Raw genomic sequence first — 25,291 nt, 5'->3', positions numbered from 1 at the left:
CTGAGGACTTCTGACAAAGGTAGACGTATGAAATGGGCAAAGGTGGTACCAGAAAAATGTTATGCCGAAAATTTCTTAAAGATCAAGGACCAGGTTGAGATTTGTAAGAATCCCTATGCCCAGGGTCAAGAAATTGTAGAGGCATTTGAGGTAATATGTGGGCAGGTGTCACAGGATCTTCTAGCAAAGTCAAAAAAAGGAACCCCAGGAAATAAGCGCTGGTTTGACTCAGCATGCTCAAAAGCACATAGATTATTGCTGGCAGCCCTAAACAATATACAAGTCTATCCCTTGCGCCGGGAAACCCACTGTGGGTAGCTGTGCGCGATACAAGCTTAAATAAATACCCCTAGGGTAAAAGATGAGATTACCAGACTCAGGAAGATCTACAAGTTAGCCATAAAAAAACGAAAGGACGTCATCAAACAAGAAGCATGGGATAGTCTCCTTTCGGTGTCAGTCCTGAAGGATAGTAAAAAATGTTGGGAGATTATCAAACAGCCCTTTTTTTCAGACGACAATAACGAATCCATGGACTGCGTTATCTCTGACGAAAAATGGCTGTCTCATTTTAAAAACGTCTACGGGTATACTGTCGATGCGACTAAAGATGTCTCGTTGACAATCTCAGCCACCCACCCCATCTTTTTTAACCGACATGAGGTGGAAAAAGCCATTTTGGCCACTACAAAGCATAAGGCACCTGGCCCTGACGGTGTTCCCGCCGACTTTTTCATGTATTCACCAAAATTGTGGGCTGAAGTTTTGGCAAACGTGTTCAACGCAGTCAATGGTAACTCAGCATCTGCCTCATGGGACACCTCTACCATTGTCCCTATTTTTAAAAAAGGCCAGCGGGATGATCCAGGCTGTTATAGGCCTATATCCCTTCTGGACTCATCAGTAAAAATTGTAGGTAGAGTTCTTTTATCCAGGTTGAGGGAGAATGTTGAGAGCTGTGGCGGGTTGTCCGAAATCCAATACGGCTTTAGGGAAAGAAAGGGGACTATCGAACAGTGCGCCAATTTACATTTGCTCATCTCCAAATACACTGTGGCCAAGGAGGGGTCCGTGTATCTTGCATTCATGGACCTCTCCTCGGCTTTTGACCTGGTCAATAGGACAAAGTTGTGGTCTATCTTGTTGGAGATGGGTATTGATGAGGCATTGGTTACCTTTATTGCCACCCTGCACCAAGAACTCTTTTCAAGTGTACGTGTAACGAACGAGGGTAGGTGCACCCCTCTCTTTAGATCATTAAGGGGGGTGCGGCAGGGCTGCATTTTAGCCCCTTTGCTCTTCACCATCTACATAAATGGCCTGGGCGCACATCTAGGTGGGCAGGAAGCCGACGTCCCGCGTGTAGGAGCGACTAAGATCCCTGCGCTCCTATATGCGGATGACGCCGTGCTGATCGCTCGCACGGGTGTTGGCCTCCAGCGCCTTCTGAATGCTTTTGGTTCGTTTATGGAGCAACTGGATCTTAAGATAAACGTAACCAAGTCACGCACAATGGTGGTGGGTCAAGAGTGTTGTAAGAAGAGAAATAAACCATTCACATGCAGGGGGGACACGGTTTCTAGGGTATCTACATTTCCCTACTTAGGCGTACTGTTCGATCAGAAAGGGTCCTGGGGTCCGCAGGCAAGAGCCAAGAGGTTGGCTGTTATCAGATTATCATCAGCACTCCTGGGCTTTGCTGGTAGGCTAGGGGCTAGGCCTATGGAAGCTATACTAAAAATCTATAATAGTAAATCTGTGGCTATTGCACTATATGGTTCTGCATTGTGGGGATATGTAAATGTGGAACCAATTCAGAGAGCGGAGAACAGATTTATCAGAACCCTACTTTCTGTACCCCAGTCGACCCCAACCTATTCCATTCATAAAGAAGTGGGCCTACAGTCTTTCTGATAAGCTGAGTATGGCCCCCTTGATTTTTTGGCTAAAAATGTGGATGAATGAAGAACTCCCATTAAATCACAAGATTATGTCTGACGTTCTGTCCCTGGATAAATCCAACAAGATTCCTTGGCTGGCTTACTTGGCCAGGGAATTTTTAGACCTAGGCCGCCCGGAGCTTTTTACCTCCCCTGAGAATATTAGGATTCAAGACATTGACTTTGTGAAAAAGTCCTTTATGGGAAGGAAGGAAGCATGCCGCGAAGAACGCGAATTGGTAAAACAGGCAGTGAGGGACCATTGTTTACTGGTTAACTCGTTATCACTTGCACCCTACCTTGGTTTTGTCACAATCCCCTTCCATAGGTTCCTTTTAACCAAATTCAGATTTAATTTGTTACATTTTTATTTAGGTTCTTTTAATAATTGGCAGAAGCCAGAACTAGCCCTGCCCTGTAGCTGCGACCAGTTTTCAGTTCAAGATACAATGCATTTTGTCATGTTTTGTGGGTTGTACTCAGAGCCAAGGAAAAAATATCTGTTGTCTATTCTCAAAGAGGCCGGCTTCACCCAAGTGAGACCGGCTCTGCTCTTTTTACAATTACTGCCCAATCCCCACATTACTTTCTGCATTGCTAATTTTCTGGTAGCCGCTTCAAGGGTGAAAGCTGTCTGTCAAGATTAGTCTCAGAGTAAATGTTTTTATCATCTATGTCTATGTTCAAATGTAACACTTTGTAATTGTTTGTTACATTTTTTAAACTTGTTGTTTACATTTAATGTTTTCTGTGTAAATAGGAATATTTTGTATGAAATGTATTTTATCTTTTTTTTTCTCTTTGAATGGCTTTTAAATAAGCCGAATAAAGATATTCTGACTGACTGAGTTTTAACTTGTTTTTTGCAAGAAATAACCCTTTACTAAAGCATCTGTAACCACGCCTCTCTGAGGCTAAAAGGAAGGGTAACATTCTGTGGACTTAGTATAGTGTTCATTAGCCTTTGGTAATTTAATAATGTTTTTAATAGTATTATTATTAATACCATGGTAATTTATTACTTCCTTATTTGCAAATTAGTAATGGTACGACTATAGTTGTTACCTTGGTTACTCGTTCTGTTTTCCACTCATTTGCGGGGACCCTAAATTATGGTGCAATAACTTCAAATCAAACCATGGGGTGGAAGCAAAAAAATTGAAGATTTTGAAAATTCTTGAGCTCTGATTTAGACTTTGGCAGGCAATTTATTCCATCACACTTTTGATGACATCCAGTGCTTGCAACCCTTGGTCTGCCCACCTCATTTGAAGATGGCTGGCCCTTCAGTATTCTGTAGACAAGTCCCCTGTTGGCTTGGCGGAGAGAATACTTCCTCCGACAACCCAATGGAGCTGCGGTCATAGGAGAAAGAACATTTTACCCATATTTAGGGTGGATGGTGAAATGCCTTTTTTTCTGCAATGCACCACATTTCTAGTACGTTGAAAGGAGCAGCCAAGATGTGGCAACAGTTCTCGTCAATGTACAGAGGTGACCACAAGGCCAGCGTCCGCTGTCATCCTGATGGTCACTCTTACATCTGCCTACATTTCTAACTCAGACCCTTTGTCCCACCCTAGAACACAAATAAATACTTTGCGCTCATTCTAATGTATATCTTAAAACAAATCGGGTAATTGAGCAAATATTTTCTCGTCATTCTCATTTTTTCTCCTCCTCTTTTATGTCATGCCGGCGATCCCCCTGCTTCAAGAGTGGCCAAAGCCAAAGTCAAGTTGTCATTAATGTTCTTTGGTGAAGTCTCTCGCCTTCTCTTTTCTTTACGACCACATATTTCATTTGTTTTTGTCTCAGCAGAGCTACTTGGGAACATTGGGCCCGATTCACAGTTGTAATCCGAGACAAAAGTCTAACTTCACGCATTTTGGTATTCACAAATCACTACTACTAAAGTTAGACTTTTGATCTGAGGTTAGACCAAAGGTCGAACTTTACTGCTCGTGAATGCCCTTTGTGTACACCGAAAGTCATTAAGTTAGACTTTCATCTCAGAATAACTCTGTGAATCGGGCCCATTATGTGGGGGGCACAATAGATGGTGTGTTGGTGAAATAGATATTTAGAGTGAATATAGTGGATTTGAGATGCCGGGCAGAATCTACGGAGCACCAGTCAGTCACCACCCTGCTGGTTGGTTTTATTGAGATGGAAAATGGGGCATGTTAGATACTGGAGTTGATCCTATCTCTGCTGCAGTCTCTGGTGCAGTCTCTGCTGCAGTCTCGACTGCAGCCTCGGCTGCAGTCTCTGCTGCGGCTGTGGTCTCTGCTGCAGTCTCGGCTGCAGTCTCTGCTGCAGTCTTGGCTGCAGTCTCGGCTGCAGTCTCTGCTGCAGTCTCTGGTGCAGTCTCTGCTGCAGTCTCGACTGCAGCCTCTTCTGCAGTCTCTGCTGCGGCTGCGGTCTCTGCTGCGGTCTCGGCTGCAGTCTAGGCTGCAGCCTTGGCTGCAGTCTCTGCTGAAGTCTCGGCTGCATTCTCTGCTGCAGTCTCGGCTGCAGCCTCGTCTGCAGTCTCTGCTGCAGTCTCTGCTGCAGCCTTGGCTGCAGTCTCTGCTGCAGTCTCTGCTGCAGTCTCTGCTGCAGTCTAGGCAGCAGCCTTGGCTGCAGCCTTGGCTGCAGTCTCTGCTGAAGTCTCGGCTGCAGTCTCTGCTGCAGTATCGGCTGCAGTCTCTGCTGCAGTCTCTGCTGCAGTCTCGGCTGCAGTCTCTGCTGCAGTTTCGGCTGCAGTCTCTGCTGCAGTCTCTGCTGCAGTCTCAGCTGCAGTCTCTGCTGCAGTCTCTGCTGCAGTCTCTGCTGCAGTCTCGGCTGCAGTCTCTGCTGCAGTTTTGGCTGCAGTCTCTGCTGCAGTCTCTGCTGCAGTCTCAGCTGCAGTCTCTGCTGCAGTCTCTGCTGCAGTCTAGGCTGCAGCCTCGGCTGCAGTCTCTGCTGTAGTCTCGGCTGCAGTCTTGGCTGCAGTCTAGGCTGCAGCCAAGGCTGCAGTCTCTGCTGCAGTCTCTGCTGCAGTCTCTGCTGCAGTCTCGGCTGCAGTCTCTGCTGCAGTCTCTGCTGCAGTCTCTGCTGCAGTCTAGGCTGCAGCCTCGGCTGCAGTCTCTGCTGCAGTCTCGGCTGCAGTCTCTGCTGCAGTCTCGGCTGCAGTCTTGGCTGCAGTCTAGGCTGCAGCCAAGGCTGCAGTCTCTGCTGCAATCTCGGCTGCAGTCTGACGAATTAGTGGTTGTTTATGGAAAAGCAAATGGTCTCTTTGGTGACCTGAGTTGTGAGATAAAATAACATAACATGAGCATTTGTAAAGCGCACGATTACCAATAGGTGTCTTGGTGCTGAATAACAGAAGTCTAATGTTACCCAACAGTACTCATTTTATCGACCTCAGATGGATGAAAGGTTGAGTGGACCCGCTGGGATTTGAACTTGTGACTTTGAGGTCAAACAAAGGCCCACGCAGTAGCTGCTTAAGTCCACTGAGCTCCAGACCCGGCTAAGATGCTGAGAAGAGTTTAGGCTTCTAAGGCTGTTTCATTGAACATTGACAGTAGGGCAGGAGTAAGGGGAAGTAGTTTTCATTTCCCTAAGAATAGTTGTTTTCTGAGCGATCACAGGATAGTCCTTCATCTTTTTTAAATATATTGATTCCCCAGATGCCATTTGTGATCACCGTGGATTACTTTTGGACACTTGTGAGCGGCTGCTCGAAAGCGACCCTAGAGCTTTGAAATATGCGCTTACGCCTGTTAGACAGAAGTAGATTTCAGCAACGTTTAGTGTCACATTGAAGTAGCTTATTCTGGTTTTCCAGTTTGTTTTTCCATTTAAAGAAACAACATCCCTTATACTTTGGATTCAAAGATTTCGGATTAAAAAGATCAGGTCATTGGCCCCCTATGTCCACCATTAGAAGCTTTAAAAACTGAAATGATGGCCACCTCAAGCCTGGCCTACGCCAACTCCATCTACCTGGGACGCCCTTAAAGCGCAATCCCACAGGTTGAAGGGATCCGGAGAGAGACCGCGCACCTCATTTATAAACCGTCCAGAAAGAACAGCACTGGCTGCAGCAGCACAGAGGATGCGGTGTAAGACCTGCTGCATCACACTTCAGGCCATCAAAGGCAGCGGTGCCCAGGTCTGAACAGCAAAATAAAGGAATGCACTCTGACAAGAACACCTAGGGTCTCATTTATGGCATTTTGGTGGCGGGCAGCACTGCGAGGCACCTGCGGCGCTGCCCTATGCCAAAGCGAAAGAGCCGGAAGGCACCGCATGTGAGCAGTGAGGTGCATCCCTGTCCTTTCTGCTTGAGCTGGCACAGTTTGGCAGCCTGGCACGAGCGTAGGTGCCCTTGCACCATGGTACAGGCTGCCTCCATTGCAGGCAGGATTGATTTTGTGCAGGACGGGGCGCCTTCCTAAGCACCATCAATCCTACAAGTGTCTTCCTCTTTCTGGTTTACATCACTTTATAACTCTGGTCCGCGTCACATGCCACGGGTGCTGATGGGAAAACCCACTGCAACGCTCATGGAACGCCTCTAGGGGGCAGAGTGAGGCGACACATGGATTTGCACCACTTCTCCTCACTCGTGATTTATGAGGCCGCTCAGAGCCATGCGGGGTGGCTTTGCGTGGCTTCTTAAATCTTCATGAGAGTCCTGCATCACGCATGTACCGATCGCATAACTAAGCCTCTGAGCTTCTCAAGATCAAACTATCTGATAACAACTAGGGGGCATATTTACAACGGCTTTATCTCCACTTTTTTGGCTTAAAAAGCCAAAAGAGCGGAGATAAAAGCAGCGCCCTATTTACAAGAGGGTGCTAACATGCATAATCGCATGTTAGCACCCTTATTCCCAACGCCTCCCTTTGCATCTCCAATGAGATGCAAAGTGGGCGTCACTGGGCGTACCCTGGATAAACAACCTTGCAAATACCGCTGATGCTTACATTGCGATATATACAAGGCAGACCACATGATTTCAGCACACATTAGATTCCGTTTTCGGCAAAATCTAACGTCTGCTAAAATCCTGACTTAGCCATGCCTGACATAGGGGGTGGATTACGCTGGTACGAGCCTGTGGGTCGTATTAGCAAGGTTGTCGCCCTTTTGCAGTGAACATTGCTGGCAAACCAGCGATGTTCGCTGCAAAAGGGCGATAACCTCGCTATCTCTGGAACTTTTATCGCCCTGGAGTGACGGGTTGTTAATTACGCGCTACCAGAGCGATAAATACCAGAGATAGCCTGCGATAATATAATTATCACTGAGTACGGCCAGCGATAATTATTGCTGGCCGTTGTTAATATACGTGTAGAGTGTACATGCGTGACGCAGGGCTTTCATAGAGGTTTATGAATCCACGCAATGCCACCCTATTCACAGAAAAACTAAACGTTACAGTGAGGTTTTAAACTCCAGCTCTAAAAGATCCCATAGTTTATGCAGCAAAGAACGGGTCCATTCAGTATCATGAGGCATGGGGAGGCTTAATAATGCCGAGGCTAGTAACCTTGGGGCATATTATCAAGGGGGTTTATCTCCGCTTTTTTGGCTTTAAAAGCCAAGAAAGCGGAGATAAAATTATCTCCCTATTACCTAGCTGTCACTAACACCAGTTAGCGACAGCTAGTAGGAGATAGCGGCCATCTTGGGCCCGCTTTATATGTCAGTGATATTTATCACTAATGACATGCAAAGTGGGCGTGCCAAAATGTTAGCAACTGGAAACAGTCGCTAACATCGCTATCTCCTATTACCAACTTTTAGAGATATTCGTGCTAAGTGCGAATATCTCCAAAAGCTAACACCTGCCCTGTTATCCAATGGAAGGTGGATAACATGGCTAAGAGCATTAGCTCGCTAATGCATGAATATCGCTGACTTTTCAGCGATATTCATGCATTGCGGCCGATTTTTATTGCTTAGGAGATAAACCTTGTGTCAGAACCAGCTCTTCTCTCTCGCTGGCTAAATGACACAGGAGCAGAACGACGCAAGCTCCCAATTCCTCTAGAACTCCCCCGGTCACGCACAATATATAAATGCGTAGCCAGCAGAGACCCAACAGGGAAAGGGGAATTGGACAGAGAAGTGAATGCACACAATGTAATCTTCTTTTTCTTCAGCTTCTTAACGAGCTTCTTTTTCTTCTGTGCTACGGTTGTGACGTGCTGAAACAAATAAGTACATGCATATAACTCTCTCTTAACTCTCTACTCAGTTGCACTATACTTTCATATAATACTCTAAACTTACTCAGTAGTTGTGTGCCTTTACTTTCTCTTCTTATGCTTCAGGTTCTTCTACTCTTTTAAAATGATGCACTGGAATGCAATGAATTTATGTAACCAACTATTTCTTCTCTACTTCAGATTTTCTCTATGTTTTCTTATTGTTACCCACTTACAGAAATAGAAGACTGAAGCCTCAGTAAATATAAATCTTCTTCTTCACCTGAATATCTTCTCGTTAGTTTTACAGTTACTTCACTGTTGTCTTTTATTTTATTCTGGAACTGGGAGCTAATTACCTACAGTTACTTCACTGCCGTGTAAGTATTTTTAGTGACTGAACACCATAGACGCAGAAGTGCTTACTTCAACAGCATTCGGAAATTTCATTAATTACTTGTGCTGGCTCTAGTTTAAACGGTTGTCTGAGGGATTGCGCACTCGCTCTGCGTTAGTGTTGTGTACAGCGAGCATGCGCAGAGCTATATCACGGAAACTCTATTTCAAAACAAATAACAAGGAACGGTCTTACTGGGTTTGCTATGAACTCCGGACTCGGGTACTTCTCCTCCGAACTTGCGACGCGTAGTTTCTTGGCCCTAAACTAACGCGACGCTTGGATACACCTCCGGCTCCTCTCACGGTTCAGGTGAAGTGCGCAGTTCTCTGTGCGTTCCACCTGCTTCAATCAGCGCTGCCGCTTTGACTAGAGCGCTGACTCATTCGCTACCACCATTGCTGTTTGATATTGTTGGAATTTCTTCTTGTTAGTAGACCCTTTAGTTTGGGACCTGACAGTACCCTCCCTCAAAGATCTTCCTTTCCTCATAACCTTGTTAGGGAATCTTTTGTGAAACTCTGCTATTAATCGTGGAGCATTTACTTCAGATTCTGGCTCCCAAGATCTCTCCTCTGGACCATAACCTTTCCAGTCTAACAAGTAATATATCTTCCCTTTCTGCTGTTTAGCATCTAGAATTTGTTGTACTTCAAATTCCTCTCCTTTCTCAGTCTGAATTGGTCTCGGGGTTTTACTTAACCTGACTTCTGGTTCTGCCTTTTTAAGTATGGAAACATGAAAAACTGGGTGTATACGTAACTTTTTGGGTAATGTTAGTTGATAATTCAGTGTGCTTAACTTCTTCTCTATAGGATAAGGACCTATAAATCGTGGTTGGAATTTTCTAACCCCTTTTAGTCTGAGATTTTTTGTACTTAACCAAACCTTGTCTCCCTCAACCAACTCTGGTTCTTTTCTTCTTTTCCTGTCTGCGTAGTGCTTATAATTGGCCTTTGCTACAGTTAAATTTTGGATGGCTCTACTATGAACTTGTGTCAGATGTTCTACTGAGTCTGATACTGCTGGAACATCTACCTCTTGAAAGTTTAAAGAATGTTGTGGGTGTCTACCTGCATTCATATAGAACGGGGTGTAACCGGTGGAAACATTTACAGTGTTATTGTGTGCAAACTCTTCTGCCCAAAGATAATCTGGCCAATCTCCTTCCTGCTCTAAAAGACACATTCTTAGATACTGTTCAAACTCCTGATTGGTACGTTCTGTTTGACCATCAGACTCTGGATGGAAACTTGTGGAGTACCTGTTCTCAATGTTTAAACGCTTAGTGAACGCCTTCCAAAAATGAGACTGAAACTGAGAGCCCCTATCTGACACCAAAACCTTTGGTATGCCGTGTGCACGAACTACATGCTGACTGAAAGCTTCTGCTAACACTTTGGCAGTAGGCACCCCTTTTAAAGGTACAAAATGTGCCATCTTTGTAAAAGCGTCCACACACACTAATATGGTATCATAACCATGACTTGAGGGTAAGTCTACCACAAGATCTAAGGTTACAGTGTGCCAAGGAAAAGGAGGGGTGGGTAAGGGGTTTAATAGGCCTTGTGGACGTTTCCTTTCTGATTTTCCTTTTGCACAAATCTCACATGTTGCTACATACTGATGTATGTCCTTGATCATGTTTGGCCACCAGAATCGTCTGCGCACCAATTCCTTAGTCTTGTTGATGCCTTTGTGCCCTGCCAAAATACTATCATGACATTCCTTTAAGGCCTTTAATTGCATCTCAGACGTGGGCAAATATAATGCTCCATTGTGATAAGGTAGACCTTCACGAATTTCTCTTCTGGAATCTTCCTTCAACCAACTCATCATTTCTTCGCAATTCAAGACATCCGTTTTCTCATACTTCTCCACAGTTTCTTGTAACACAGCATTAATCACCTTTTCCGCTGGTATGATAGCCTGATCCACAATCTCTTCCTTTACTCCATCTGTTTCCAGTCTGGACAAGGCGTCTGCCTTTCCATTCTGAGTTCCAGGTCGGTAAGTGATAACAAAATCATATTCTGAGAAATACAAGGACCAACGTAGCTGTCTGGGAGTCAAGGTTCTGGCTGATTTTAAAAATTTTAGATTTCGATGATCAGTATATACTGTTACAATGTGCCGAGCTCCCATTAGATAGTGTCTCCATTCTTTAAAAGCATCCTTGATTGCTAGTAGCTCTTTTTCTGTGAAAGTATAATTCATTTCTGGGGGTGTTAACTTGCGAGAGCGGAAGGCCACAGGGTGGAGTTGACCCGTTGTCTTGTGTCTTTGTGATAACACACCTCCCAAAGCTAGATTTGATGCGTTGGTTTCTACAAAGAATGGTTCCGCAGGATCTGGATGTAACAAAATGGACGCTGTTGTAAAATCCTTTTTTAACTGCAAGAATGCTGCCTCAGCCTCTGCATTCCACTGAAAAGGAATTCCTTTTTTCAATAAACGTGTGATTGGAATTAGCTTCTTCGAGAAATCCTGAATAAACCTTCTATAAAAGTTGGCAAATCCTATGAAACTTTGGATCTCCTTCACTGAAGTAGGAGATCTCCACTCAATCTCCACTCAATCACAGCTTTTATATTATTTTCGTCCATGGTAATACCTCCAGGAGCAAGTACAAATCCCAAAAACTCAACTGTGGTGACATCAAAGGCACATTTTTCCAATTTGACGAATAGTCCATTCTCTCGAAGTCTTTGTAGCACCTTCTTGACATGCTCTTCATGTTTTTCTACTTCAGAAGAGTAAATCAATATATCATCGATATACACAATTGCTATCTGATCGATGCAATCCTTCAGTACATCATTTATAAAGTGCTGGAATGCTGCTGGCGCATTACATAATCCATACGGCATTACTTGATATTCGAATAAACCTTGTTTGGTTCTAAATGCTGTCTTCCACTCATCTCCCTCTCTGATCCGAACCAAGTGGTAGGCTCCTCGCAAGTCTAGTTTTGTATAGATTTTAGCTTCCTTCACTTGGTCCAGCAGAGTGGAAATTAGAGGTAACGGATAACGGTTCTTGATGGTTATTCGGTTTATTGCTCTGTAGTCAAGGCACGGACGCAGCTCACCACTCTTCTTTGAAATAAAAAACAGCGGGGATGAAACTGGAGACTGCGAAGGTCGAATGAATCCATTCTCCAAGTATTCTGCCAGATACTCCTTCAAATGTTTATCTTCCTGTTCGGTCAATGCATAAATTCTAACCTCATTGAAGACATCCTGATAGTCTTGATACTTTTCTGGCAAGGTCACAGTATTTATGACGCAGACCGAATTTTCATTTTCACTCAAATGATAAGCAGGAGACTTATTTTCCTCGATCTTCTTGTGCTGGAAACAATTTTCTGTACAGTATTTAGAGTTCAAAGTTATTGTTCTTGCTGCCCAATCTATGGTGGGGTTGTGCTCCGTGGGCCAGGGTAACCCTAAGATCAATTGAAATTGAGGGGCATCAATTCAATTGAATTGTAAAACTTCGTGATGCCCTTCTATAGTTTGTAATTGCACTGGTTCCGTGTGACTCACGATGGGGCCAGATGACAGATTGGTTCCATCTACAGCCCTAACTGGCTCACTCTTCTCCTTCCGAATGGCTCGTAATCCAATTCTATTAGCAAACTGCAAATCACAGAAATTTCCTGTAGCTCCAGAGTCTATCATGACTGTTATGCGTACCCATCTAGTTTCTCGATAGCTCATAGTTACTGATATCACCAAATGAGGGGCAGCTGATTGCAGGGTATTAGCCAAAGCATGATTCTTGGGAGCTGAATTTATTTCTGCATCCACCAGTCCAACTCCCTCTACTGGTGGCGCTGGGCGTTTTCCGCCGACGGTGTTTTGGGCTTCTTGGGACAATCCCGAACAAAATGCCCACTTCCTCCACAATAGAGACACAATTTATTATTTCGTCTTTTTTCTTTTTCCTCTTTAGTAAGAGGACCACGGATGGTTCCTATTTGCATGGGTTCAGTTCCACGATTTGCATCTGATTCCTTATTTGATTCATATCTGGCTCTGTCAAAACGTGGTACACTAGGTCGATAATCCCTTTTCTTTTCACCTCTTCTCTCACTCTGACGAAAATCTATCTCCAAAACTAGATCCACCAAAGCGGAAATTTCCGTGGGGCGATTGGGAACTTGCGCTAATGCATCTTTTAATTCATCTTTTAATCCCCGATAAAACACTGCAGCTCGTTTGTTTTCTGGCCATTCCGTCTCTAACACCAACTTGTTGAATTGTGCCAGGTATGCCAATAACTCTCTATTTCCTTGGCAGATCTCCAGAAGTTCGTTATCAGTAGCTTGCGACACTTTTCTGCGATCAAAAATTCGCATGAATTCCTTCTTGAAATCGTCTAAATTAAATAGCACAGGATCGTTTCTGGTGACCAAAGGCATAGACCAAGCTGCAGCATCCCCACTTAAGTAAGATAGGATGAATGCCACACGAGACTGTGCATCTGGAAATAATGCAGGTCTGCACATAAAGTGCAAGGAACATTGTGTTAAGAAGACCTGAGCCTTCTGTGGATCACCACTAAATCGCTCGGGAGGTGCTAGGGGAATAACTGGGGATAAGGAATGTATCACTTGTGTGTTTACTTTTGACTGAGATGAAGCGGAATCCCCCAAGGAACTCAAATCTGGAGATGATATCTTAAAACCCATCCCAGAAACTAAACTCCCTATTCTTTGTGCCAATTCTGTGGTGTCCTTCTTTAGTTCTCTATTTTCTTCTCTAACTGTAATCAATTCTCTTGTATCTCGTCTAAAATGTCTCCCAATCTCTATAAATCCACACCTTCCGCCATTCTGCTCAGGTGCCAATATCTCTTGGGCACTTCACTCTGTCAGAACCAGCTCTTCTCTCTCGCTGGCTAAATGACACAGGAGCAGAACGACGCAAGCTCCCAATTGCTCGCTAGAACTCCCCCGGTCACGCACAATATATAAATGCGTAGCCAGCAGAGACCCAACAGGGAAAGGGGAATTGGACAGAGAAGAGAATGCACACAATGTAATCTTCCTTTTCTTCAGCTTCTTAACGAGCTTCTTTTTCTTCTCTGCTACTGTTGGGACGTGCTGAAACAAATAAGTACATGCATATAACTCTCTCTTAACTCTCTACTCAGTTGCACTATACTTTCATATAATACTCTAAACTTACTCAGTAGTTGTGTGCCTTTACTTTCTCTTCTTATGCTTCAGGTTCTTCTACTCTTTTAAAATGATGCACTGGAATGCAATTAATTTATATTACCAACTATTTCTTCTCTACTTCAGATTTTCTCTATGTTTTCTTATTGTTACCCACTTACAGAAATAGAAGACTGAAGCCTCAGTAAATATAAATCTTCTTCTTCACCTGAATATCTTCTCGTTAGTTTTACAGTTACTTCACTGTTGTCTTTTATTTTATTCTGGAACTGGGAGCTAATTACCTACAGTTACTTCACTGCCGTGTAATTATTTTTAGTGGCTGAACACCATAGATGCAGAAGTGCTTACTTCAACAGCATTCGGAAATGTAATTAATTACTTGTGCTGGCTCTAGTTTAAACGGTTGTCTGAGGGACTGCGCACTCGCTCTGCGTTAGTGTTGTATACAGCGAGAATGCGCAGAGCTATATCACGGAAACTCTATTTCAAAACAAATAACAAGGAACGGTCTTACTGGGTTTGCTATGAACTCCGGACTCGGGTACTTCTCCTCCGAACTCACGACGCGTAGTTTCTTGGCCCTAAACTAACGCGACGCTTGGATACACCTCCAGCTCCTCTCACGGTTCAGGTGAAGTGCGCAGTTCTCTGTGCGTTCCACCTGCTTCAATCAGCGCTGCCGCTTTGACTAGAGCGCTGACTCGTTTGTTCTTATGGAATCCTCTGCCGCCATGTTGGATCCGATTCCGTACTCCAGGCTGTTTTATCAACTTGGACAATACGGCTACCACCATTGCTGTTTGATATTGTTGGAATTTCTTCTTGTTGGTAGACCCTTTAGTTTGGGACCTGACACCTTGATAATAGCAAGGCTCCTAAGCGATAAAAATTGCTGCAGCTTGGCGATAAAAATATTGTTGCTAAACCAACAGAGCGATAATTATCGCTAGTTGTTGGTAATATGCCCCCTTATTTTTATTAGCAATTGAAGAACCATTTTAAATGTTTACTCCTATTCCAATGTTTTTATTAGGTTTTTCCTTCTTCAAAAGGGGAGAGGTGTGGCGCCGCGGCCAGGGCAACTGACACTGGAATCTGGGGATCACGGGTTGATCCCCGGCTCCGGCGGCAGGTTAGCCCAGCACCATGTGACTCTGGGCAATAACTTGCGCCTAGAGACCCTTACGGGTGATTGTTCGCGCTTTACAAATGTGGATTATTATTATTATTATAAAAAGATAGGATTGTAATGAACAAGAACAACATAAGAACAGAGATGTTCCTCCTGCAGAATGGATTTGATTAAACAGCTGTGTGAATCCCACTGATGTGCATGTGTTACCACTCAATGCTGCAAAGTGTCTTCTGGTTTTCCATTAAAATATAAATATTGATAGATAAAAGAAAAATAAATGTGTGCTTATTCCAGGCATTAAAGATGGCCCATGCTGGGATCTCCCTGTCGGAACACGAAGCATCGGTGGTCTCGCCCTTCACTTCCAAAACCCCCAGCATTAAATGCGTCCCACAGTTAATCAAGTAAGTGAACCATCATCATCATCACCAAAAATAATCTTTATTGGCCAAAAACCATGTATATAAATCAATATTATAACACAACTCAAACAATTTGAAAATTAATAAGGATGCTTTAATAGAAAGTTACAAATTATGTACAAGAGATTAGTATACAGGGAACCCTCTGATACCAATACACTCTTCTAAAAGGCTGGACATCAACGCGCAGGTTAGTGCAGTTTGTTAAAAAAGAAGTGTAGGTTTAGTCTGGGTCTAGTCTGGGTCTAGTCTGGGTCTAGTCTGGGTCTAGTCTGGGTCTAGACTGGGTCTAGTCTGGGTCTAGTCTGGGTCTAGTCTGGGTCTAGACTGGGTCTAGTCTGGGTCTAGTCTGGGTCTAGACTGGGTTTACTCTGGGTCTAGTCTGGGTCTAGACTGGGTCTAGTCTGGGTCTAGTCTGGGTCTAGACTGGGTTTACTCTGGGTCTAGTCTGGGTCTAGTCTGGGTCTAGTCTGGGTCTAGTCTGGGTCTAGTCTGAGTCTAGTCTGAGTCTAGTCTGAGTCTAGTCTGGGTCTAGTCTGGGTCTAGCCTGGGTCTAGTCTGGGTCTGGTCTGGGTCTAGTCTGGGTCTAGTCTGGGTCTAGTCTGGGTCTAGTCTGGGTCTAGTCTGAGTCTAGTCTGGGTCTAGACTGGGTCTAGTCTGGGTCTAGTCTGTGTCTAGTCTGTGTCTAGTCTGGGTCTAGTCTGAGTCTAGTCTGGGTCTAGACTGGGTCTAGTCTGGGTCTGGTCTGGGTCTGGTCTGGGTCTAGACTGGGTCTAGTCTGGGTCTAGTCTGGGTCTAGTCTGGGTCTAGTCTTAGTCTAGTCTGGGTCTAGACTGGGTCTAGTCTGGGTCTAGTCTGGGTCTAGACTAGGTAAAATACAATAGTGTGAGGAGGATAACAAGCTCAAAGAACACAACAGAATGGGGTGCAGAGTGTATTGTTTACACAAGAGATCACAGGAGCAAGTAGATGATTCATCACAGAACAAAGGGTCACCAGCAACCCCTAGGAAGGAGTGAATGTAACCTAATCTAAAACAGATTAGTAGGAAGCTATAACAACTGTTATGCACCTCAAGTTCAAGTAAGACTCAATGGAGAGCACAGTTTTTAAAATTATGAAGGTACAAACAGTTTTCTTTGTTAAATCATTGGTGTCTCTACAGACATGTTTCTGTGAAAGAAAGGTGCTCTTGACTCAATGGATATCACAATAGAATTAGCCCTTTCTTCAGGGTTACCCCCAAACATTTTATCTTCCTTTAGCCCTTTTGCTGATCTTGCTTTTGCTGTCTTTATGACTCTGAACCTGCTGACCAGTGCTAAAGAACACTCCGTAAAACATGTTAACATTGGCTTATCCACAATTGGCATATTTAATTTACTCATAAGTCCCTCGTAAAGTACACTACATGTGCCCAGGGCCTGTCAATTAAATGCTACTTATGGGCCTGCAGGACTGATTGTGCCACCCATTTAAGTAGCCCTTTAAACATGTCTCAGGCCTGCCATTGCAGAGACTGTGTGTGCAGTTTACTCTGCCATTTTGATTTGTCATTTTAAGCCCCTTGCCAAGCCTTAAACACCTCTTTTAAGATATATATATATATATATATATATATATATATATATATATATATATATATATATATATGTCACACATAAGGTATGCCCTAGGTAGCCCTAGGGCAGGGTGCTATGTAATTTAAAGGTAGGACATGCACTTTTATGTTTTGTATGTCCTGGTAGTGAAAGCTCCCAAGTGCGTTTTTCACTACTGTGAGGCCTACCCCTCCCATAAGTCAACATTGGGGATTTCTTGTTTCATCTAATAAGTGTAATTCAGAGGTAGAGCTGTCATGTTTAGCACCTATGGAATTGTAATGATAAATCGTCTGTCATATTGGTAAAGTCGAATGTAACATTACAATTTTGAAAATGCCACTTTACAAAAGTGGGCTTTTTTTGCCTTTAGCATGATTGCCCCCTGCCTGTCTACAACACATGTCTGGGGTGTGTGACAGCTGGAACATGTGCATTCCAACTAGAAAGCAACACACTATGGGAGCTTAGGTGTGACGTGTTGGGCCTTAATGGGCCATCAACTGACTTGATGGGGGCGGAGCTAAATGGGCTGTGTCCTATCCTCACATAAAAGACTGTTTAACCCCATGTAGTGAGTTTGGAGTCAGGACAGGAAAGGGAGGACCTCTGTGCACTTCAAAGCCCTTCTTGAAAGTTTCCCCGACTTCAAAGGCACCACTGGGGATAAGAACTGGACTTCTCACCATAACACTTCAGTCCACTTCTGGACCAGTGGATACTCTGCCAGGACAAAGGACTGCTGTGCTGCTGAAGGACTGACACTCTGCTTGGACTGCTGTTGTGGTGTGTGGACCTGCCTGCTGCCTTCCTTACCTGGGTGAGAAAGACAGGACCTCCTGTTTTGAGTTGCGGAGGGCATCTAAAGACTCAACATCCACCTGCAACAGCGCCTGGAATTTGATTGCTGCTAGTCTTACCCTGCCAAGTGGTGCCAATCCACTCCTGGGCCCTTGGGAATGGGTATACAGTGCTGCTACAACCAAAATCCACACATTGAGGAAGTTGCGCCACTCAGAACCAATGCATCTCCCTCAATTCTGACACGTCGCTGCTACAGCAAGGACTGTGGACAACGCATTGCTGTCTGCACGGCTCTTGCATCCAGTTCTTGATGCATCACCTACAGTCTGTGGCTCAACCATGATGCATCCCTGTTTTGTTCGGCTCGACGATGAAGCATTGGCCATGAATCCTGTACTTTGGTGCCTCATGCTTTATGCATCTCGGCTCCGTTGAGGGGGCAACCAAGGTACTTTTCAGCAGAACCAGTATCAAGCAGAACTTGGTTCCTGTATTCGATCTGTGCTCAATCGTGGTCGGCCTGAACTTTTATATTTTATTCCGTCAAGTTTAACCAGATAACCCCGGTTGGCAGTTTACACTTTTAACCACTGTGGGACTGATTTAGATTCTGGCGGTCCTACTGCTGTGCTGCTGTGGTGACGGTCACAAATGCTCCATCAAGTTGATGGCGGCCCACCCATCGTATATAGACGTTGCAGCAATAGACAGGAGACCTTTGCCGTGGCTGTCTTCTTTGCAGTACTCTGTCGCCAGCAGGCCGGTGGTATGGCGCCAAGTTGATTTAGATGTTCCTGTTGAGCTGGTGGTGTCCTGGTAGCAGAGTCCTGATATACTGGGGTAATGGTGGCATGAAGACAGGTAAGTACTACTTATTACATCTCAATACACATATATGTTGTGTATATGTCAATATGTCCATGTACGGCAATGTATACTGGCCATTGTTTTTACATACAGCATTACACATCAACAACGTGCACACACCATTCACTGTACACGCTCACCCACCTCAAGAGCCTGCCTTAGAATCCAGCAAGAACGCGGTGGTTGAACATGATCAAGTAGCGGCAGCACAGCAAGGACTTTGTCAGTGGCGTTGAAGACGGAATCAGTGGTGGGACGTCAAAAAAGCTGAGTTTTGATATCTTTTTTCTTAATTCCCGCCCACTGGAGCTTGGAGGTTTCCCCACCTTAGTTACCTCAACACAAAAGGCACTTCGTAATCTGGACGGTGGAATTTCGGTGGTACTCCCTCCAACACACAGCCACTTCAGTCTCTGATGCCGTCAACACAGGATACTTATCTTGGCGGAGTCTGCCGGACCACGTCGTTCTTGTCTGCAGTGTGCAGCCAACATCTAAATCGGGTTGGCAGATCACCAAGGTGAAGAACCGGGCCTTTGGGCCTGGTGGCGCAGGGCACGCCTGAAATCTTCGAGTTCACCTGCCATTTTGCACAGAGACACCGAATACTCTGTTGGCGTAGCAAGACTACGTTTATTAGCTGCAGCTAAGCACAGTTGCCCAAGAAGTACACCAAGTAGGTTCTCAGGAGACTGCCCATTTTACTAAGGCGAGACGTCTCCTTTTATACCCAATATTCCCATTATAAATGTACACCCACTGCACAAAATTCTAGCCAATAAGGTAGATTTTCAAACAAAGTATCACATAGCAAAAACTCAATTTACAGTATCCCAACCCAAAAGATAATTATTAGAAATGTCCCAAAATCAATCTCCACAAGCTGGATAAACCTATAATTGAAAGCATAACTCATGTAATGAAGAAACATAAAAAAGAAACAGTAACAGGTGCTGAACAAGATAAGGCATGTGCAAGGAAACTAAAAGTTAACGATGTCCTGAACATTGATTGGCAATCTCAGACAAATATCGATCAGGGAAATTGGCTTTGCGAGGTCAGTTTCAGGTGAAGAGGTCAGTTTCTTACAGTTCATTTCAGAGTCAAAAAGAAACCTAGTTAATGTATACAGGAACGAAGAAGGCCAGGCCACTCTGTTTGCCAGGCTACCTTCACAGGGCTACGTGAGGGCAACACAAAATGGTGGCACAGAACAAAATGGAGTCAGACTCGAGAATTACAGAACCTCAAAGGTACTGGGCGGGAAGACTACCAGAAGAGCGCCGGTGGGGCCAACGCCGCCAAGATCTAATTCAGACCCCATCTTTCATAACTCCGTTTCTACTTATTCTATTTTGGTGTTTTTGTCTTGTTTCGCTTTTTAAAATAAGCTCTATTTTCTAACCAAGTGTTGATTTTTTTGTGTGTGAGGTTTTCACAGTTTTATTGTTTAAGTGTTGCACAAATACTTTACACGTTGTCTCTTAAGTTTAGACTGGCTGCTCGGTGCCAAGAGGGTGAACACAGGTTAATTTGGGCCGTGTATCTGACTTAGACTGGCTAGGATTGCGGTCCCTGCTTGGACAGGGTGCATACCTCTGCCAACTAGAGACCCAATTTCTATGATTGGTGATCAGCTGTGAGGATAGGACTTGTGCTTGTGCAGTGCCTTACGATACATTGCTACACACAACTATCCTCAACTGAAGACCATTAATAAGGTTTCTTCTTTTTCTCTCAATTTAAATTTTACTTTTGCTTCATCTTCATCAACTTGAGACTCTTTTCGGGTTGGTGCACCTGCGAGACCTTGTCAGAATAGAATTGGATCAGAACTGCCTGTCATTTTCAAATATGATGGACCTGAGGAGGTTCTGCACGCAGAGGGAGCTGCCTGTGAAGAAAGGGTCCACCAGTCTGAGCCTAAGGCTTGCCCTGCATGAATCTGAGTTCAAACGCTGCGTTGGAGCAACAACAGAAGACTCTGGCTGGACTTTGAGAAGGAGGACTCCTTGACGTCTAGAGAATCAAGAGTCCTGGTACTACCTGGAGGATCCTAAAACAGAATCCAAGTGGGCAGTGGCCCTGGGAAAATGAAGAGAAGGGGAAAGATGACTTGCATGAGGCTCCAGAAGAGAGAGGGGAGCTCACGGAGAGCACTGGGTCTAGTGTAGGAAGCAGTGTCTCCTCAAACTCCCTATCCTCTGAGGAGCTAAAGGACAGACAAGCTGAGAAGGGCCTGAGGCTGCAGCTGGCCCAACTGGCTGAGGAGGCGAGAAGAGCTGAAGTGGACAAATCCTGGCAGAGGAGAGGAAGGCTGAGAGCCCTAGCCAAAGATAAACTTTCCAAAGAGCTAGTATAGTCTGGCAGGAATGGTGGCAGAGAAGATACCATGTTCAGTGCCGAAGGAAGTGTCCACACACCCAGATAATTGGTGCCTGACTTCAAGGTGGGGGATGACATAGACAGGTGGTTTGAGGCGTATGATGAGGTTATTCTACAGGATCCCTGAGGAGGATTGGGAATCTGTCCTTTGGATGCCTATACTTGATGATGATAGGGACACCCTACAGTCCATAGAGAAGTGGGGGGGGACAGGCTGAGGTATTTCACCATGAATGAGACCCTTGTCAGAGAGACACATTGCATCGTAAGTTGAGCCTGACTGCCAAACTACAAGTGGTGCAAAAAGCTACAGTTGATGGACAGAATGCAGAACAATGTCATACATTCACCCCAGTACAGGGATCTGGGCCTAAATCCATCGTTTATTTACACTCCACACCACCCTAGTTCAGACATGGCCATATGCAAATCAGCCTTGACCCTGTGCCTCATGGGAACAGTCCAGCCCAAACTGCCAAGCCATGTCTTTCCTGGACCGGAATCAAGCATCCTAGGACCGGTTTCTGGCTGTCAGCCGTCTTCACCCAGGATAGCTTGACTCCAGTGGTGTGGAGAGCATAGGACTCACGTCTGAGCATACCCATCCCACTCGGGGTGACAAAAGCAAAAAGCTACAGTTGATGGACAGAATGCAGAACAATGTCATACATTCACCCCAGTACAGAGATCTGGGCCTAAATCCATCGTTTATTTACACTCCACACCACCCCAGTTCAGACATGGCCATATGCAAATCAGCCTTGACCCTGTGCCTCATGGGAACAGTCCAGCCCAAACTGCCAAGCCATGTCTTTCCTGGACCGGAATCAAGCATCCTAGGACCGGTTTCTGGCATTCCAGCCGTCTTCAGCCCGGCTTGCTTGAATCCAGTGATGTGGAGAGCATGGGACTCACGTCTGAGCATACCCATCCCACTCGGGGTGACAAAAGCAAAAAACAACAGTTGATGGACAGAATGCAGAACAATGTCATACATTAACCCCAGTACAGAGATCTGGGCCTAAATCCTAAAAGACCATCAATAATGCTGTGGGAGTCTCAAACTTTACAATTAGGCACAAAGGGGCATATTTACTAGGACGGTGATAAATAAACACAAAGCGAGCTCAGCGCTTGTTTATTTATCGCCATTTATCGCAGTAATTTATCGCCCGGGTAACACGTTATTAACAATGCGTTACTCCTGGGCAATATTATTCCAGGGAAATGAGCCAACATCACTGGCAAACCAGCGAAGTTGCACCCAAAACGGAGATAGCCTTGTTGATACGACCCTGTGGTCGTATCACCATAATCCACCTCCCATGTTAGCTATGCCTTAGTCAGGAATTAAACAGACGTTAAATTCCTGCATTAAGGCACAGTTAACAGGATTTAAAATATCGCTACCCCTCGTTGATGATATCACGAAGCTGGGGTAGCGATATTTTCCCATGGTGTTTTGGCCAGCACGCCTCGTTTGCTCCTCATTAGAGATGCAAAGCAAGGTGTGAACAAAAGGGGAGCTGAATCAAGGAAACATGCGCTAGCGTGTACTTGCAAATAATGTGATACAATTATCGCCACTTTTCGCCCGGAAATGGACGCTAAAGCACCGATAATTATATCTTCAGCCCTTGATGATATGCCCCAAAGTTGGGAAGCTGGTGCTAATCCTGGATCACTGACATAATATCGAGGGACAAAATATAGAGTACTAAAAATATCGATGTAAAAATATTGAAAGACAAAATATCGTAGTCCTATCTAAAAAACAGGTAACATCGCCACACGGTCTGGGGGCCAGACCAACTTGCCACGCTTGCCACACTAACCTTGCTGGGGCCCTGACGCTGTGTGTTCTTCCCCGCCGCCGTTGCCAGACACACCGCACGGCCGCTGTGGGGGAAGACTACAGCTCCAAGCATTCTCAGGGGCTAGAACCGCCCACTTCCGGTTGGAGCGCGCCCGGAGGCACTTAAACAGCAGCTACTCCTTCCGCGGAGCCTGGGCAGAGGGCGGGCCGTCTGTGGCCGTCCGGGGACGACGAGGGACGGGACGGGCCACCTCCCTGTGATTTACTTCTCAATATGGGTAAGCGTAAACTGCAAACTTCCATCACTGGGGGCACAGGGAAATCAAAAATCCCACGCAAAGCCACAACATCAGCCAAAATTATGACCTATCTCACCACTGCGTGGGTAAACTTAACCAAGAGATTGCAGAAAAGGAACGTGAACTGGGTCTAGACACTTTAGTACCGGACACTCAAGTATCTCCATTGCTTAATAGACAGACTATCCCCCTTGAGCCCTCAATCCTCATTAACACAGCAAATGATATTTTGCCCCAAGCACATGCTAGTACATCTGGTCAAGAGGACCAAGAAGTTAGCTATCCAGCTACCCATCAATCTTCTCATGACGTATTGCAGGAGGCTGCATGCCAGGGTACCAAGCGTAATAAAAGGCTGATTCAAAGACCTAAACTACAAGGTTCGTACTATCGTAAAAAACCTCGCAAAACACTAAGTGACTTTGAACTTTCCATAAAGGAGATGGTGGAGAAAGTGCTTACGGATAAGTTAGAAGCTGCGCTTATACAGATCTCCAGTGACATTCTAGAGACTTTAAAAGAATGTGTTGCAGAAATATTGGGGAAATGTGACAGGATTAATACATTTTTATCAACTAAAATGAGTGAACATCCCCCACCTATAATACCCACAATACCTCGGTCTTCCACCCATCGAGCTCAAGAGGTTCAATCCCCAATGGAGATAGGGAGAGACGTGCCTTCAGGACCTACTCTAAATCCTGTATCATTACCCGTTTTTAAGGCTTGTGTAAGTAAGGATAATGACAAATGTATAAATATTCCGGTGCAGGGTATATGCAAAACCAGTACTCCCCCGGTTAAGGCTACTCTACATGTTGAGTTAAATCCTCCTGGGGCTAGGAGGCAGTGTGCTAGGCCACCTGTTAATCTCAAAAGCTACACCTTTTGTTGCTGTTTTAGTGAATGTTCTCGTTTTGAAACCAGGAGAGGTGGAGTCCCAGGGGTCACTTTTAGATCACATCAAGATATGGTGTGATGAAAACTGCTCAGGCCCAAGTAATATATCTGATGGTATTCAGATGGGGAGACGGGTTGACTGGGTGGGGTTTACAGACAAAAAATTAGCTGGTGATTGTCTGATTGTTAATTTTAATAGACCCCATGAGGCATCACGTTTATTCTGGGATGCTACAGAGGTAAAGGAAGGTAGGATCAGAGCGGTACCCCTAGGTTTTTCTACCCACGGCCAGATCCACACAAGCTGCATTTGGATAGGAGGGGTCATCATGTTACCCTTACTCGTCCCTCCTACCCAAGTTCCTGGGCCACTCAAACATCCGGCCTCCTACCAAAAACCACTGATAACTGCAGAACAGAACTCAGGCTGGACTGGAGTTAACAAACAGGTTCAAAGCCCTATCACAGATGGACGAAAATGATTGACTGACCTGCCCTGGTGGCACTAAACACCTGTCACAATGTACCTCACTGATTAAAGAGGGAAGTGGTAAAACAGTAAAAATCATGAGCTGGAACATTGCAGGCCTTCGCTCAAAAAGGGGTAGGTGGAGACTCAATTATCTGCCCATCGACAGAGAGCTATACATTGCTGCGAGAAAAAAATATAAAGATGCTATTATTGCAGCAAAAGCTCTTCACATCTCGGAAAGGATTCTCACTTCTCATAACAAATCTCAGGAGATCTTTTCAATCATGAGGGAGCTTACGTCTGATGCAAGGACCCTTCCTTCTCAGACCCCGACGCAAGAATCTTGTAATGCCTTAAATAACTTCTTTATTGAAAAAATTGCCAAGATCAAGAATACGATTCCTTCCTGATGATATGCCAGCTTCCCCCCCTGAAAACCCGCTCTCCTTGCTTTCTTTCCCTGCCCTCGACCCCAGCGCTCTGGCAAAACTTGTTGCTCGAGTCAAATCTGGCTCTCCTAATGATTGCTGTCCCCCCTCTGTCTTTCGCGACATCTGCCTGTCCATGCCGGACTGCATCTTGCCTTTATTAAACGCCTCATTAGAGGCAGGAGTAGTACCTAAATCCTTCAAGGAGGCTGTCCTGGTGCCCTTACTAAAGAAGCCTGGAGCTGACCCGGACGATCTCGCCAACTATCGGCCTATCTCCCTCTTGCCCTACCTATCCAAACTCTTGGAGGCACATGTTACTAGCTGCCTATCTGAATTCATCGAGCGTTCCAACTTTCTCGAACCTAATCAGGCTGGGTTCAGACCAGCCCATTCCACCGAGGCTGTGATCTTGGCAGTCATGGATACGCTTAGGGCTAATGCCGATA

General features: G+C 45.0%; 1 protein-coding gene across 1 annotated transcript in view; it reads left to right on the top strand.

Moving 5' to 3' along the window:
• Positions 1-25,291, top strand: part of LOC147700477 (putative cation-transporting ATPase 13A4) — a 567,847-nt gene that overhangs the window by 344,264 nt on the left and 198,292 nt on the right. The window contains exons 22-24 of the mRNA XM_086928422.1: positions 4,161-4,888; positions 10,424-10,535; positions 15,143-15,252. Of these exons, the coding sequence (XP_086784548.1) occupies positions 4,161-4,888; positions 10,424-10,535; positions 15,143-15,252 (950 nt within the window). The remainder of the gene's footprint in view (positions 1-4,160; positions 4,889-10,423; positions 10,536-15,142; positions 15,253-25,291) is intronic.

This window comes from Lissotriton vulgaris, chromosome 7, assembly GCF_964263255.1.
Source record: "Lissotriton vulgaris chromosome 7, aLisVul1.2, whole genome shotgun sequence".
NCBI lineage: Eukaryota > Metazoa > Chordata > Amphibia > Caudata > Salamandridae > Lissotriton > Lissotriton vulgaris.
Note: the sequence above shows the minus strand (reverse complement) of the source record. Positions and strands in the feature narration are given on the sequence as shown.